The 17,140-nt window shown below is 36.9% G+C and overlaps 2 protein-coding genes across 3 annotated transcripts; one reads left to right on the forward strand and one right to left on the reverse strand.

Moving 5' to 3' along the window:
• Window positions 1-232: 232 nt before the first annotated feature.
• On the reverse strand, window positions 233-2,235 carry LOC117105739 (UPF0696 protein C11orf68 homolog). 2 transcript variants are annotated; one of them, XM_033246999.1, is made up of 2 exons: window positions 2,025-2,235; window positions 233-1,432 (listed from the first exon to the last, which is right to left on the reverse strand). In XM_033246999.1, the coding sequence occupies exons 1-2, from the start codon at window positions 2,162-2,164 to the stop codon at window positions 751-753; spliced, it is 822 nt and encodes a 273-aa protein (XP_033102890.1). In that variant the 5' UTR covers window positions 2,165-2,235; the 3' UTR covers window positions 233-750. The 2 variants fall into 2 exon arrangements, with proteins under 2 accessions (XP_033102890.1, XP_033102891.1); XM_033247000.1 differs by having other exon boundaries at window positions 2,036-2,214.
• A 283-nt stretch (window positions 2,236-2,518) lies between these two features.
• On the forward strand, window positions 2,519-16,184 carry LOC117105750 (cap-specific mRNA (nucleoside-2'-O-)-methyltransferase 1-like). The gene is made up of 16 exons (XM_033247022.1): window positions 2,519-2,775; window positions 3,987-4,219; window positions 4,917-5,075; window positions 5,820-5,912; window positions 6,852-6,923; window positions 7,440-7,607; window positions 8,139-8,331; window positions 9,168-9,286; window positions 9,665-9,761; window positions 10,103-10,235; window positions 10,840-11,019; window positions 11,689-11,803; window positions 12,949-13,032; window positions 13,733-13,852; window positions 14,669-14,794; window positions 16,079-16,184. Exons 1-16 carry the CDS (start codon window positions 2,607-2,609, stop codon window positions 16,172-16,174), a joined length of 2,157 nt encoding a protein of 718 aa, XP_033102913.1. The 5' UTR covers window positions 2,519-2,606; the 3' UTR covers window positions 16,175-16,184.
• Window positions 16,185-17,140: the final 956 nt, after the last annotated feature.

Consider the following 17,140-nt stretch of genomic DNA (forward strand, 5'->3'; position numbering starts at 1 on the left):
AGTCTAAGAGTGGCATTTCCGACCATCCAGAGGTGCATAATCATACATTCTCTTACCTCAGCCCCAACCATGGTGGGGCTGAGGTAGTATAGACCCTCCATCTGTGAATGTCCTCCTCTACATCAAATTAACGGATCCGCCACTGGATCCTATAGTAGATTCACTGAAAACGAGTACAGTAATTTTATACCTGTATTCTATCAATATTTCAATGGTTATCTTGGTTTTCAAAATCTGGAGTCTGACACGTGGAATCAATATTTTTCTAATGGAAAAATATTCTTGTCTACCATGCATACCGGTGTCATATTCAGGCATCATTAATTGTTTCTGTTACTGGCATAAGAAAACATGTTTACAAAAAGGTAAAGGTAGAAGAATAACCCATAACTAACTTGCAGCGTCATTGTGCTGAATTGCGTAAGAGATGGATGTGAACGTCCTGATTTTTTACACACTGATCCGATTTTTTGATTGGTTCGGTAGACTTTCCGAAAATTCGGATCCGATGTGAACGCAGTAAAACCACCACTGATCAATAACTTAAATCAAATATAAAAAATATAATAGCATTAGGCCTAATTAAAATAATACAAGAAAAATAAAACAGTTAAAACTGTACGTTTATTTAGATATAGTACTCACTAATTTTTACGTCACAAAAAAAGTGGGTTTAGGCCTATATATTTTCTTTGCATCATGATTCGACCCTTTATTATTTAGGCCTGTCCCTGTAAAAAAGTAAATGGTCTAATCAAAATCGTCATATTCGTTACGACTACGATAAGACCATGTGGAGTGCGACGAGTTTTGACTACCTCTTCCACGGCCCCGGCCGCCCCTACCCCTTCCCCTACCTCTAGGGTTGGAACGATGATTAATTGGTTCACCGCCGGTTTCATAAATACTCGGTTTTACACTCCATCCATTTCTACTATAGACTCCAGATTTTGTATTGATGTCTGGTTTGTACTTGAGCTTTATTTGTTTTTTAATACCGATCCTGCGCATTTCCTTTTCCACCTTGAATATTTGGGCTTTGTCACGATAATCTGGGGTGTATACCGCGATATAAGCAGCGCCTGTATCGTCATCGCCGACTGGAGAAACCTTGGCCATTGTCGCTCCATCGCTTAGCGCTCCCGTCACCGTAGCCCTTGCTATTTTAGACCAGAGATCGTCAACATCTTCACGTTTTGGAAAAAGCATCCATTTCCCAGACGTCAACTCCTCGTCCAATGAATTAATATCCGTTTGAGTTAACTTGACTCCATCATCGTCGCTGCCCTCATCTTGAGGCGGTGTTGATAATCTTTGATTATGGGTAAGTCTCTGGAAAGATGCAGCTAATTCGTCAACGTCACATGTTTGACTTCCATGCGTTTCGTGATATTTTGGACCAAGCACTCGAATCCAACGAATTCCATCATTACTTTAAAATATATAAAAAAGCAACGAAAAGTATATTTATTTTGAAATTGTATGCACTCTCATTCTATTTTCTGTATAGGGCCTAGCTTTTGTAATTGTTGCGATTGAGAGACTGTTTTAAATGTGGGGAAGAGCTTCGTTAAATAAGCCCTTAAAACCTCTGAATCAATTGTTTCCGGGCGCGGCGGGGCCTACGTGGTTATTAGTCTAATTTAAAATATTGGCTATGCCCTATTTTATAACGCTTTTACCAGGGGCGGATCCAGGTGGAACGAGGGGAACGTTTCCCCCGTCTTGCCCCTAAATTTTAAAAATTTCAATACAAATCAGTGTGTGCTAAGTCACTGATCTATTTTTAAACTGTTGTTGGGCCCCTCCCCATTTGAAAAATTCTGAATCCGCCCCTGCCCCACCCCCTCTGCATAATACAAATTTTATAAAACCAAACATACAGTACGTGATGATTAAAACATGTCATAATTGTTGCACACAATATGTGTACTCGACAACAGTAGGCTCAATTGATGCCGTTTCCTCTTTAATAGATTAAAACAGATTGGGTTCTAAACAATTGAAGCAAGCAAGATCCTTACCCCACACTCACCACTGACGGCTTATTAGTCGACAGAAAATCATCTATGGTTTCCTGCTCGGGATTAAATACAAGTTCATCCGACCCAAACGTGTGTCGTGTTCTGTTTCCACTATCAGGCCGCCTGCCCTTTGATGCCATCTCCTTTTTAGTTTGGATTAAAATGCACTACTTTTATTATTTCATGTAGACCTACGCCGGAAACCGCTACAATGACGTTTTCATAGGAATTGGAATTTCCCACGGTTCATCTCCACTTTTTTGGAAATTCCCACGTCAAAGATGACGGCCTCGCCAACAACAAAATTTGAACGAATGTTGTTTTGTAAATTTCAAAATAATTATGATTAAAAAAGTACAAGCCAATAAAAATCACTAATAACATGAATGTGTTTGAAACAAATGATACATACAATGATGTACTAAAATTTTATTTTTGTTGAAAAACTGCTTGCTACCGTGTGAGGGCGTAATGTGTAAATATAAACAATTAAGTTCAACAAAATGGATTTCGCTTAGGCGTAGGACGACCAGGGACAATATCCTACTTGTTTTGCTGTGAAAAGCTTTTAATTAAATAGTAATGTCTAACAGAAAACGTAAATCATCTTCCATACGACAGTATGGTCCTGGCCAGGAAGAGCGGGCAAACATCGATTATTACCCAGGCCCATTAAAAAAGAAATGGCCTCTTCTTCAGCAGAGCGAGGGCCAAAAATCAACGCCGACGGAGTCGGCTGCACTTCTTGCAGGTAATGTTTCGCCTGGACTGGCGGAGCCTAGGTCTAACCTGCATCATTTTAGATCTGCATGTATTTTAAGACTATAACCTATAAACATAAGCTAGGTTAAAGGTTCAACTATATAAAGTTTTTTTTTAATTGCGCAGAGGATACCTAAAAAATCAGTTCAAATTTGCGTGGAAAATCGCTAGGAAATTAAGTGCGCAGAATCGTAGGCTAGGCCTATGCTAGATTCTTACTCTAATATTATTACATTTGTTTTATATGCAAATTAGGTCAAAACCTAATATTTGGCAAAATCTGCGCGGATATTGGCCCTTATTTTCCGAAATGCCTGGATGGATTTCCGGGCCCAATTTTTTCGCGGAGAATATATTCCCCGTGCGCGGCCTTACTATACCAGGGATCCCAAGTCTCCTGGTGTTATTTGGTGTTATAGAAGTACTATAAATCATGGTGGGGCTCAGGAGGTAGGTCTACCCGACATCTCTGAAATTCCTGCTGCGCCCCCACCACCCCCTTATTTCGAATTCCTGGATCAGCCACAGTAGATCTCCCAGAATTGACATCTTTCAACTTAGGACCCTTGTTATACAGTGTGGGTCAGTGTGTTGCACTTTAGCTATATAGTATAAATAGTGGCTGCTCTAGGATATATTTTCTGGGATTGGGGGCTGAGCTGTCAGACGGGGAACTTGGGCTGGTAGGCCTGAGCTGAGGAAAGGGTTTGAGAGGGTGATCCCCCTCCCAAATGAATTTTTTTAAGAATAGGAACCTCTGGATGCCCAGAAATGACACTTCCTGATTGTGACAGACATGTGTTGGCTTGGCGTGGGCCTATTTTTATATATTTTTTAGTCCAACTGTCCAACGAGCCCTGTCCGATGGCGGGGCTTAAGCACCTGCTGCCCCCCTCCCCCCTTGCTGCCGCCACTGAGTATAACAACCTAAAGCTCTGCCCACACTATCAAAACTAAACTGTTGTATGCCCATATATAGTCATGATGTGCTTTATATGGTCATGATGTGATGTCATCATGACCATAAATCATATTTAGAATTTTAGGCATGTTTTTTGTTAAATAAAATTTGAAAGTCTAGACAGAACTTAATTGTTTAAACTAATGCTAGTCAGTCCTACCTACCCAAACCAGCTAATCAATGTCATCACAAATTAGTACATAATATAAAATAAATAAATCCAATAATTTTTCTGTCAGGAAATGCCCAAGAGGAGGTGTTTGGTCACCTGAGTTCTGAAGATTCTGAAGATGAGTTGGAAATATCAGATGAGTATTCCAGTTATCCGGAGGTGTCGAGGAATGTGTCCTTCTCATCGTCCAGCAGCACCAGTAGTCAGAAGCAGGAACCACCAGACCCTAGTGAGATGCAGGAGCCGGCACCTAAAGGCAAAAAAGCTCCTGTGTATAGTGACTTTGCTCAGAAAATGATGGTAAGTGGTTGAGCTCTCCAGAAACAGAGTAACTCTTCACCCAAGGTCGCTACACTAGTTAAGGAAAGGAGACTAATTTCCCATCGGATTGGCCAAAACCTCTCATCACAACTCGTTGAACTAAAAAAATGAATAAATATATTTCTAATTTGTTTCCCATCTTTGGGTATAACATTTCCTAATACAGGTTCACAACAACTTAAAATGGTGAAAAAAATATGCCCATTTATTCTAAGCACCTTTGAGATAAATCCCTTCGACTCTTATAAGGGCTTCACCCACAGGCTTTCGTCGGATTTTTTTTTTAAACCATTGATTGATTTTTTATATTTTATTTGATTTATTTGCATCTCAAAACATACAAACAGAAAACCATTTATACAATGTGAAAAGCATTAACAATATTCAATTTATTGTTAAATTTGTTAAATATATTACAAATTCAAGTTATTGCTAATAAAAGAATAAAATTTAAAATAAAGTTAAAACAGTAAATCTTAAAACAGCATCGTCAAGTTTAGATGGTGCTATAGAATATTTCTCTGACTTCTAAATGAAAGGCTTGACAGCTTTTTCCATCCCAAGACTTAGGTGGAGGAATGAATTCCCACATCACGTGCAACTCTAGTTGCAATGGAAGTATGAAAGTGATTTTTATAACATTATTCTTCTATCATTCTTTATATGTATTCCTTAGGCCAAAATGGGGCATAAAGAAGGCACAGGACTTGGAAAGCATGGTGAAGGTCGAGTTGACATTGTGGCAGCATCAGTCCAGCGAGGAAGACGTGGTCTGGGATTGAAGCATAAAGGATTTGAAGCCTCTAATGAACTGACGTGGGATCAAGAGGAACAGGTATATTACTTTCATTCACATTAATATACATTAAAATATATATGATGTATGCAATTTGTGCCTGTTTAAGTTTTAGCTCTTGCTTAGGTGAGACTTTTTATACCTTGTTTAGTGAACCCACCAACTGCAAATACTGATAATTTCGAAAAAAAATATAATTTTATTTTTGGCCAAGTAGTGCAGCCGCCGCCAGAAAAAAGTGGAAATTTAAGAAAAAAATAAAAGTTTTTCTTTATTTTTATTACGCCCTCCACTGCCTTGAAATCTCCAAAAGATAAGATATGTATATTTCTTCCTACTTATATAAATTTGAAGCATTTAACCAACCTATTTTACATTCACCAATAAATTTTTGTATATTTTCTCCTCTGTCTGGATGATATTGGCAAAACTATTTGCTAAAAAAGAAAACAAAATTTAATTTCTATGTTTATTCAGCCCTCCTCCGATAATCTTTAAAAAAAAATAAGTACACGAAACAAGGAATAAAAAAAGTCTTGCCTTAGCAAACTTGTATCTCTACTGAGATTAGCCATTGTTTCCCACAGCATTGTTGTTTGTAAGTGTTTTGCCTTTTACTTTATATATAATTTTTTTTTTGCCTTCCCACAAAACCCATTGGGTGAAAGATTAAAATGAATCTTCATCCAATTAATACCATTCTAATTCTAACCTTGGTGTTATGTATTAGGTCTGTAGATTTTTTTGTTTACTTTCTAACTTCATATATTTTTTCTTTTTCAGATTTCTGTTTACGAGACGGCTAATTGGCTACCTTCTTATTCAGGTCCAGTGCCACAGCTAGAAGAAATGTTTACTTGGATACAAGAAGGAAGTGTAAGTTGAAATTGCAACCTTACTACAGTTCCTACTCATTCTCAAACCTACATATCAAAACTTGTTAACCTTTACCCTTCTATAAGATAACCCAGATGTTTTTCTCGGTTTCTTCTCATTTTATATTTCAAAGACGAGGTACAGCTAGTTTCTGTAAAGCTTGGAGTGGTGTTGAATAGCTTGGTGGTTGAGGTGCTTGCCTTCCAATTCCAGTGTCCTGGGTTCAGTTCCTGTCACAGTAACAGGATAATTCTCACAACCACAATAAACTCTAGTCCCTAAACCTCATAGTGAGACCTAGTCTATGTAGAGCATCTTGTGTGTACATTTGTCTTGTGACAAGATTGGCTCTTTGAAGAGTGATTCAGTTCACTGTTAGTTTGGCATATCCCTGGTCCTAGTGCCTAATGTTGAATAAAATCTTTAAAGACACCTTAAAAGCATCTCTGACTTTTCTTGGGCCACAAAAACAGTGATGTTGTTGATAAATGTCTATTGAATTTTTTAAATGCTCAAAATGTCAGAGGTTAAAAAGAAATTAAAGCTGACAGATTAATTCTACAGATTCTTAAGCCCTATCAAGACTATAAAATTTTATTTGACAAAAAAATATGACATGCCTAAATATGATCATGATGACATCACATCATGACCATATATAGGCACATTATGACCATATATGGCCATATAACAGTTTATTGTCAAGGAAATTTTGATAATGTGGCTGAGCTATAAAATATAGACCAGCAAAAGCAGATTATTATATAGAATGCTATTTACCATCAATTTATCAATATGTGTATTCATAATGTGCCTATATATGGTCATGATGTGATGTCATCATGACCATATTTAGGGATGTCGCATGTTTTTGTCAAATAAAATTTGATAGTTTGGACAGAACTTTATTCTGTTTATCATCAACAAATTATTTTACAGAGAAAAGATATAATTGATGATGAGACAAATTTTTGCAGTGAGGAAACTTTGAAAAAAATGCTGAAAGCTAAGGTAAAGCATGGTATCCGTCGATAAAGTATATAACTATAACAAAGTTACAGACATACAGTATATAAAATAAAATATTTTTATGAAAAATAAGAAATATGAAATAGTTAAGACTAACTAAATATTGTAATAATAATAATAATAATAGTGAATATTTGTATAGCACTGGTATCCATCAAACAAGATGCTTATAATGCTTTATATGTGGACTAATAGCTTATCAATGATTTTATTCGCCCCTAAAGGTTCTTCGTGATTGGGGTACCCAGTGGGTACCAGCAAAACCAAGGTATCCCTCTGCTCATCTTGAATGATGTACTGGGTTCTTTATAGTACACATGAGCCATTGTGTACACTGGGCCTACTGTTTATGATCCTTTCCGAGTAGATTTGTTCTACCACCAGAACCAACGCCGATATTATGGCTGTAGGTTGCAGTGCCCCTGCCTTAACCGCTCGTCCATTCGACTATTTCATTCTTCTTTTACTTTTTATTAAAATAATTTTTCAAATTTACAGACTGTGTTTGACACACTAGACCCTGAAGAAATGCGGCAAGCTCGCACCCGCTCTAATCCATATGAGACAATCCGCGGCGGAATCTTTCTCAACCGAGCTGCTATGAAGATGGCTAATATGGATAAAGTGTTTGATTTTATGTTTACTGACCCTAGAAAACCATCTGGAGTAAGTTAGGCTCTTCCTATTATTTTTTTTCCCTCTATATTGCAGACCACTATTGGACTGTTACAGATTGTAGCATCTGTATGCTTTAATTTTATTATAATTATTTAAGTCAGGCTTTGTATTTGATGACGGAAAAAATAATGAAGAATACTTCTGCCAAATGTCAATCACTAATTATAACTGAAAATGATATTAAAAGCATTTTAAAATGAAAAGACTAAAAATGCTTTGTGATCTGTTTTCTCAATACCAACGTGACTGATATCCAATGAAATAATCTACTTAATTTCACTAATACTCAACCAATTCTTATTAAACAAACTCTTTTTTTCAGTCTAGAAATCAATACCTTGTACACTAAATATTTAAACTCTTTATGCCTCTCGGTAAAAACAGACAAACCAAGTAGGAGTGCCTTGTTGATTCACACAAGCAACGTTCCAGTACAAAACTTAAACTCACAACCCATCAGTTTAAATGCTGCACTATAAATGCTAAAACATCTTACACTGTTTATTGATTGTTTTGTAGGAACCTTTGACAAATGCAAATGAGCTTTTCTTTTTTGCTGATGTGTGCGCTGGGCCTGGAGGATTCTCGGAGTACGTACTCTGGCGTAAGAAGCACAACGTGAAAGGTTTCGGGCTCACGTTGAAAGGAGGCAATGACTTCAAACTGGAGGATTTCTTTGCAGCATCTGCCGAGTTCTTTGAACCTCATTATGGTACTTAATAATTAAAACATATTGATGCTGATAGTGAAGAGGAAACTTATGACAATGAATAAGGATATGTTGATGAATATGATGATGTTGTTGGTGACAATAGAGAGCTTTTTTTGTCTCATTGGAGAACTAATCCGCTAATAAAAGTACATATTTTTGTATGATGTCACCAGTTTAGGCCTAGTTTTAGTCTTCTCCTACTCGCAACCCAAGATTCAGCCGCTGGATCCTGAGCGATGAATTGAGAACTAGAAACTGAATGTATATGCAACATTTCAATGAAATTTTATTTTATTCTGTATTAAATTATTAAATACTATTACTACCTTAAGAAAATCATCATAGTTAATACTGATTGCAAATTCACTCGCTTTTTTTTTGCACATGTTCACATGATCAATTTATTTCATCCTAGGCTAGGCCCTAGCCATTCGTACCATTCAATTAGCCCTTGTGCTACGACAGCACAAGCTTGTGCAATGGCCGTAGCAACAGGCTTTGCCGCCACCAAGGGTTTGGATCTCGGGGGAACACGAAACAGGATAGAGAAAGCTCACTATTTTGTTAACAAGAACGGGTAACTTTTCACTGCGTATTGGTTCTCGAACGAGATAGTGAAATCCCTCTAATAATGGTGCTGATGATGGTGATTATGATGAACATGGTGATGATTATGATGGCATTGATTACTATAACTTTGATGACGTTGATGGTGATGTGGATGTAGATGAGGATGGTTATGGTAGTGATGGTTATAGTAATTATAATCAGGAGTGTGATTACAATAACTATGATGAGGATGGTGTTGATTGTTTTAACTTTCTTGGGAATTATAGGAGTGGGTGGTATCCATGGAGATGGTGACATCATGAATGCAGACAACCTGAGGGCATTCCAACACTTTGTACTGGATAATACAGATGGGCATGGTGTTCATCTGGTAATGGCAGATGGGGTATGTACTTTGTGATAAGTGCATTGGTAATGCTACCGGTGGGGGTTTTGATGATGATGGTGGTTGTGATGATAGTGGATATGGTGATGTGTTGTTAGTAAAGCCAATGATGAAGATGAAAATAAGATGAGGTAGTGATGGTGGTTGTCATAGTGACAATGAGGTTGTATTGGGGAAAATAATGGTGATGATTATACTGATTATAATTTAACTATGTTAATGATGATGATAATGATAATGTTGATGATGGTGATATAGATTTTGATATTGGAGATTTAAAAAATGATGATAATAACATAAGATAATGATAAATGTATAATAGTATTGTATCTATCATATTAATGACTACCAAACCATACTTTTATTATTTAATTTTAGGGGTTTTCTGTGGAAGGCCAAGAGAACCTTCAGGAAGTGTTAACCAAGCAGCTGTTACTCTGTCAGTTTCTCTGTGCACTGTCCATACTTCGAGAGGGTATGTTGCCTTAATATGATTTCAACGATACCCTTCATTTTAAGTGATGGTAGTCATCTGGTAGTATCAGTTCAGGTAGCAGGCATGGGTAGATTTAAATTAAGTGTCTGCTCTCACAGGTTGTTGAATGGTCAACATGTTTACATTATCAACATGCATTACAGAATGCATGTGGGCCCACATTATTTTTCAGTGGGACTGTCTTTGTTTATTATGATCATCTCACATGCATTAATAAGATCAAAAGGATCAAAGGTATTACAATATTTTACAAATACACTTAAGGTCATAAGGTCAAATACTGTAACAACAAATTCTATTTTTTCACCTATTTTCTGCAGGAGGAAACTTTGTGTGCAAGACCTTTGACCTTTTCACGCCTTTTTCTGTTGGTCTTATCTATCTGTTGTACATTTCATTTGATGAAGTTAGTCTTTTTAAACCAATCACCAGTCGCCCAGCCAATTCAGAAAGGTATGCAGTTGGAAGAGGCGCTCTTCTCTAGTTGATTTGCTTTATAATTTATAGATTGCTTATGAAGGATATATTTAGAAAGAGAGAACGTGGGAGGAGTCTGACCGACAGACAAAACTACCCTAGGAAAATTTTTGTATTCTAGACTCATGGAAATAACCTCTGAGGCATTTTGGGTGATCAATAATTTTTTTATTTTCTTTTTTAACTTTCCGGCTTCCCCCCCTCCCTAAATCTGCCCCTGGAAAGAGAGAGAGTAAAAGAGAATGAGATGAAGAAGCTAGGTTTGGTTATGTTATTTCATTTTGCTGAAAAATGGAGCAAGTTACAAAATCAAACAAAATCTTTGCAACCGTTTATCATAATAAATACTAAAAAAAAGCTAGAAATATGTTTATCCTTGTCTCCCTTAGAAGCAAAATGCCGATAATTTGAAGCCTTTAATAATATATTTGACATGATTATGCATAAATAATGTCCACATTAATTAACGATTCTATTGAAAAACTCAAAGCTTGCTTTTCTTTTCTTTTATCCAGTGAATCCTGACATTTTTCTTCGGTATTGAAACCAGGATTTTTGAATTCATTGTGTATATTTTTAGGTATGTTGTGTGCAAGGGCCGGCGGAGGGGTGCTGAGATAGTACATGCTTACATGTTTGAGATAAATAACCGGCTAAATGAACTCAGAAATAGTGATACAGATATCTTAGAAATAGTACCATTACAGCAGTTACACGATGATGAAGAGTTTTCCAAGTATGTTACTGACCAGAATGAAAGGTACTTTTTATTGTTTTCATTCTCTATTCTACTTTCAGTTGTTGCCATTTTTTCAGATCATCATTATTATTGTAGTAGTGCTAGATGTATCGTTTACTAGTACAAACTCTATGTGCTAACACCTCACATCACCATATTTTGTGAGTTGGCTTCCCCTCACATAATCATCAAGTCCCCCTCTTCACCTTTGCACATCCACCATCAACCCCCCCCCCCCAGTCATCGTAAATGATAGCTGAGAGCAGCCCTGGGCCAATGGTGTTGGACTGGAGGCTCCAGTGTACTTGGTTGACTTAAGGGGCTGAGCAGTAAGGCAGGGGCGCCTACATCTGGCTCTTGTGTACTTTAAAGAACCAATTGCATCTTTTTGGAATAGTAGGGGGATGGGGAGGGGGGTCATCCCCTGTCATTGTGGAATGATGTGAACATGTAGCTAGTAGAATCCTGTATGGCAGCTAGGTAGTCACAGACCAGGCTCATACACAATTTAGCACAATGACAATGGGTTAGGGGTTATTATTCCTCTACCTTTACCTCTAACTTGCGTTAGATGCCTCCTGTCATTGCTACCAATTCCCAACCATTAACATATCGGATACCATGAACAACATTTATAAAAATGTTAATAACCAAGTGGAAATTCATTTTTTGTTTTGTTGTTATTTTCAGTCAGGCTAATAGCCAGGCTCAGGCACTTGCCAAAATCCAAGCCTACGTTCGGAACACAAACCTCACAGAGGGCAAGCAAGCTGAGACAAGAGTCGAATGCCTCAAGCTCTGGGGGGTAGGTACACAGATTGGTAAGGCTGTAAGGGGAATGCAAATTACATTAGTAAAATCCTGGTAAGGGAAAATGAATGATTCTTTTAAAAAGGGAGATTTTAATAATTTTTGAATATGTAGTAGTGATGTGTTGTCTATGGTATATCGTAAATCCTTGAATAAGCACCGCTCAGGAATAAGTGCCATTGTCGAATAAGTGCCGCACCAAATATGATTTTTTTCGCTAAGTGCCGCTTAGAAATTCTATTTTGAATATTAGCGATGCGGAGCTTTATCGAGGATACATATTACACTGTGTGTAATGAAACACTTAAAGAAACAGGGTTTTAAATACAATACAGTTTTCAAATGAATAAATAATACAATGAAAACACAAGCATATCTTTATAAATGTTTATGATGATGTAGGTCCTATGATAGACCTACCAAACTACAAGAATATGCGAGATAGGTAACATGGGAACAATTACTAATAACAAATATTATTTTAATATGTGCCGCTCTTGAATAAGCGCAGCACTTAAGCCAAAAAAAATATAAGCCCTGCGCCACTTACTTATGGATCTACGGTAATTTGACATTCCAGTTGGACAGATTGAGTAAATGTGCTTATTTGATTGGTTCTTCGTTGACAATTTTTTGTCGAGTATTATTTTCATTCGACTGGTTCTTAAAATAGACTTCGTTGACAACGAAAATTAATGTAACCAGAGTGAGTTAATCAGCATTAAGTTATCCACGTGACCAGAACAAACATTGCCAATTGGTCAGTTTAGCAACAACATTTGCATTAATATAACTTAGATTAAGTTTCAGAAAATAGAAATTATAATAATTACTCACATGAAGTCAAAAAATAATTGTAGGCTAACAGGATTCAAAAACTGGATGGGAAACATTTTTTTACGGAAAACCCATACTGCCACAAATCGAAACAATCGTGATTATGCAGCGTATATTCGTAACTATGAAGCCATTTTGTTTTGTCGAGTATTTACAAGTTTTTTATTCAACTGGTTGTGTTCGTTAAGTAGGATTTTACCACTTCGCAGGTCAGTGTTTTTTAACGAAGAATGACCAGTCAAATACGGCCATTGATATAATTGTGATATATACTTTATTGAATAAGAACTCTCTTGTTTTTAGGTACCAGACAGGACAAGGTCGTGTCCCAAGATTCCTGATCCTATGACAAAGTTTGAGAGTTTAAACAAAGATAGTTCTAGTATTGTAAGTATAAATCGTTTATTTTGAACCACCTAAGAATACAATCCTCTTTCACAGTGTAAAGAAAACCTTTTTATATACTGTATTTATTAGAGTAAAGTATTCATATTGTCGAAAGTATTTTCATATTGGAAAGGTAAAGGTAAAAGAAAAACCTGTAACTTGTATTGTCATTACGCCAAATTTTATACAGCCATAATCTGTAACTACTGTAGCAGCCATTGAGAGGCACTTATCATGTTTGCATCCTTCTGTAATGACATTAGCTGAAATAACCAGTGTATCAAGGTATCGCCCTTCACGAGCCAGATGTGTACGCTGGACATCAGTTTTTAAGTCATTATTGAAGTTGTGGAAGGTCTCGAACCATCACTGATTATAATGCTGAAGTTAGCAGCACCACTGCCTTATTGCTCAGCCACTGGACCCTATAAACGAAGCCATCAGTCATTTCAATTGCACTTGTCTTTGTTAAATGTCTGTGTAAACAAATTAAGCCTGGTTTACATAGGGTGAGCGATTCTATAGAAAGCAAGCTTTAGATGCTTTACTATAGAGAGCGTTGCCATACGCATTTTAATTTAACAGTTATGTAAAAACATCATATAAAAATTGGGATATATATAATCATATACACCGTAATTGTTTAAACATATGTCTTGACAATTTGATATTTTTATTTATCTGTTCTTCTCTCACCCAGTATGACTTACATGAGCATGTGCCTCCGCTTGATCATTCCAACCTCTCTACAATTCAAAGTGTGTTTGATTATCGTTGTTTGGTGTCCGGAGGCGACAGGGTGTATATTATGGGAGTGGGAGTAAGTATGAATTTTAGCGAAAGTGTGGCTCTTACATGCTTAGTACTTTCGATGTATGCGTGTGTATGTAGCCTTCATTGAAATTTTTATAGCGCATAAAGGGAATATGAGGCCTGTCATCCAAAAACCAGCGTACTATCACTATATGTTGAACTGAGAAGAACGGGGCAGTATTGTATGCTTTTGTACAGAGAAGCTGTAATACTTTTGCTCCTAACTTTGACAATAGTAAGTTGTTCCCAGTAAATATCCCATCATTTTAAAGCTTATAATGAGGAGAATAAAAATATATTAAAAAATCGCTTTCATTTTTTTTTTTTGTTCACTGATGATGGTTATGCGATGGCAAGCCTCATATATATTAGAATTCTACCCAAAAGTAATCCTGGAACAGAGAAACTTGAGGCACTCAGTGCTAGAATAAAAGAAAACAAAATATAAAAAAACTGAAATGGCAAGTAATCTTCCTAGTCCTGTGGCTACTTCTTCACAGAACCACGCCATATATGTGGTAATGATATTTATCTCTGGTGACAAAGGCACTCTTTAATGCCAACAGTTTTTACCAAATAAATTGGACCACTGCAGCTGATGTGGGTCTTCAGAAACCCAAACAAAGTGAATCAACTAGGGCCAAAATGAGTTGCATTACTTTTACCATAAAACTTTACAGGGAGGATCCAAAGAAACATCTCTAGAGAAAAACTTATGGCCATGATGTGATGTCATCATACCATATTTAGGCATGTTACGTCTTTGTGTTGGCAAGCTTGATATACAGTAGCTGATTCATTTCTCTGTTTTATTTTATCTCAGCGGTCGCACGTCTTTAAATGTGATGGCAAATTCAATAATAAATGGACGAAGTTTGAGAATTGCAACCTGAAATTACCGGGGGATACATTATTCGAAGCAGAGGTGGTGCAGGAACTTAAAGGAGAGGTAGGTATTATGGCGCGGTCGAATGTGTTTTAAAGAACCAAAAGTTGATGAGTCTTGGTATTCAAATTTTATGTGAAAACAGGTCGAGTGGTTAGGAGAGTGTTTTCCCAACTCCCAGGTTTAAATCTCATGATGTCTTTTTTGGTAGAGTGAGTGCAGTATCTAGGCTTATAGGTACCACTCCAGGCTAAAATTGTTCTTGATAATTGCCAAATAAATATTAATTAAATATGGAAATATATACAATATATAAATTATCACTTTATTGCATCAAAACTCAAATAAAGGAAACAAAAAAACATGTGCTTATTATTACCTAGGACTTGTTCCTTATAAAGGGAACATGCAAGGCTGAGCCAAACAACCCCAAAAAAATCACACGAGCAAAATATCATTATTCATTTAAGTTCCAAAAGAGAAACTAAAGAATTCAATAAAAATAATTGTCAAATTTGATGTTGATAAGAGGAATTCTTAAAATTATTTACAATTATAATTACAAAACATTTTTTTTTATCAATTTTGTTTTACTAGGTACTTTATTTATTTTTATTGTATTAAAAAATCAATGTTTGATAATCTCCACTTAGGTTTAGTCAGTGGAAGGGGGCGGGGGAGGCTCGACGGAGCATGGAATCATTTTCTTTTTGTGTTTCACAACAAAAAAAAAAGACCAATCAGTGACTTTGTTCATCTTTCACTGAGCAGACTACAGAACAAAATACAGTGGTCCCAGGTTCTATGAAATCCCTTCTGGGAGATCTGGTTAAATGAGCTTAACATTTTCAATTTTATTTTGCTGTTCATGGTGATACCCATCAGCACTGACTTCCATGAGACAATTGATAATAAAGTGGTAAAAGGCATGTAAATATTATTAATTCGCAGGAGATTTGTTATTTTTCTGGAGATTCCTGCTTGCTTGCGGGAGTGTGGGAGGCCGTCCCGCTTCCCGGGAGTCTTCCGCGACTTCAGGGAGACATGGGACCCTTGAAATCATGAAATTTGCATTCTTGACAAACCACTGCTGTGCATTATGTAAATGGTCTGCAACAGAATATTTTTGTAGTAGTCATGTGCTTCTGCCTGTTCTGTTTTACTTAACTGCAGTGTTTGATCTAATTCCATCCAGGCACCTTGGAATAAGAGATTATTGGAATGTAGTTAACCGTTGTAAATTACCTGATTTTTCTCTGCTTGCAGAGTACCAAAATAACACACTAAATTTTAGTAGCATAGTAACCTTCTTTTCCCTCCACTTGACTCTTTCATTATTATTCTAAGGGCTCTGGTCAGAGACGTATTACAGCTATACATATCATTGACTGCATGTGGCTAGCTGGTCAGGACGTTAGACAAAAACACTTTACAGAAAGGTAAGAAAATAGAGATAATTTTATTTATAGACAAAAACACAAGAGGACTCACCCATGTTAAATATTTGTATTTAGTCAGATAGTTCTGAGGACCTATCTACCCAATTTTGTTGTAGTTATTAACAACACAGAATTTTGTGGTATGGAGCAGTGATGGTGCCATGTGCCAACAGTGGGGGGGGGGGCATTTCCACCATCGGACAGGCCTGGACCCTCCCTGCCATCTGATGCCACGACGAGGTCTGTGAATCAAAAATTTGAAGAAATTATATCCAAGTAACTTTGCCAATTTCTCTAATAATTGTGGTATGGAGCAGTGATGGTGCCATGTGCCAACAGTGGGGGGGGGGGGCATTTCCACCATCGGACAGGCCTGGACCCTCCCTGCCATCTGATGCCACGACGAGGTCTGTGAATCAAAAATTTGAAGAAATTATATCCAAGTAACGTTGCCAATTTCTCTAATAATTGTGGTATGGAGCAGTGATGGTGCCATGGGCCAACAGTGGGGGGAGGGGGGCAGGGAAGGCATTTCCACCATCGGACAGGCCTGGACCCTCCCTGCCATCTGATGCCACGACGAGGTCTGTGAATCAAAAATTTGAAGAAATTATATCCAAGTAACGTTGACAATTTCTCTAATATTGTATACCGAAAAGCACAATTTTTGACCATACTAAGCCATAAAAACTTTTTTACCCTGGGACTTGGACCAAGGTATTAGTTGGTTTAATTGATGGATAGTTGGTTAATGGTTAGTTAAATAATTGGTTTGGTTGCTTTGGTTTTAGTTGGTTTAATGGAGAGTTGGTTGATTACTCTTTTATGAATCAGTCATTTTATCAATTCTAACTTTTAGTGCAATAGTCTGGTTTTATAGCCTTGATAAACAGAACATGAAAAAAGTTGTAAGAATTAGTAGAACAGCTGACAGAATTATTGGGACTAAAGACAGTAAGAATATAGAAGA

The sequence above is a fragment of the Anneissia japonica genome, unplaced genomic scaffold, assembly GCF_011630105.1.
Source record: "Anneissia japonica isolate Jap-2015-1 unplaced genomic scaffold, ASM1163010v1 scaffold287754_len4335492_cov202, whole genome shotgun sequence".
NCBI lineage: Eukaryota > Metazoa > Echinodermata > Crinoidea > Comatulida > Comatulidae > Anneissia > Anneissia japonica.

Coding starts and splice junctions, on each gene's coding strand:
- LOC117105739 (XM_033246999.1), bottom strand. CDS start 2,164: ATGGCATCAAAGGGCAGGCGGCCTGATAGTGGAAACAGAACACGACAC. Junction 1,433..2,024: donor CCGTCAGTGGTGAGTGTGGG/GTAAGGATCTTG, acceptor TATATTTTAAAG/TAATGATGGAATTCGTTGGA.
- LOC117105750 (XM_033247022.1), top strand. CDS start 2,607: ATGTCTAACAGAAAACGTAAATCATCTTCCATACGACAGTATGGTCCT. Junction 4,220..4,916: donor ACTTTGCTCAGAAAATGATG/GTAAGTGGTTGA, acceptor TGTATTCCTTAG/GCCAAAATGGGGCATAAAGA. Junction 8,332..9,167: donor GTTCTTTGAACCTCATTATG/GTACTTAATAAT, acceptor TGGGAATTATAG/GAGTGGGTGGTATCCATGGA.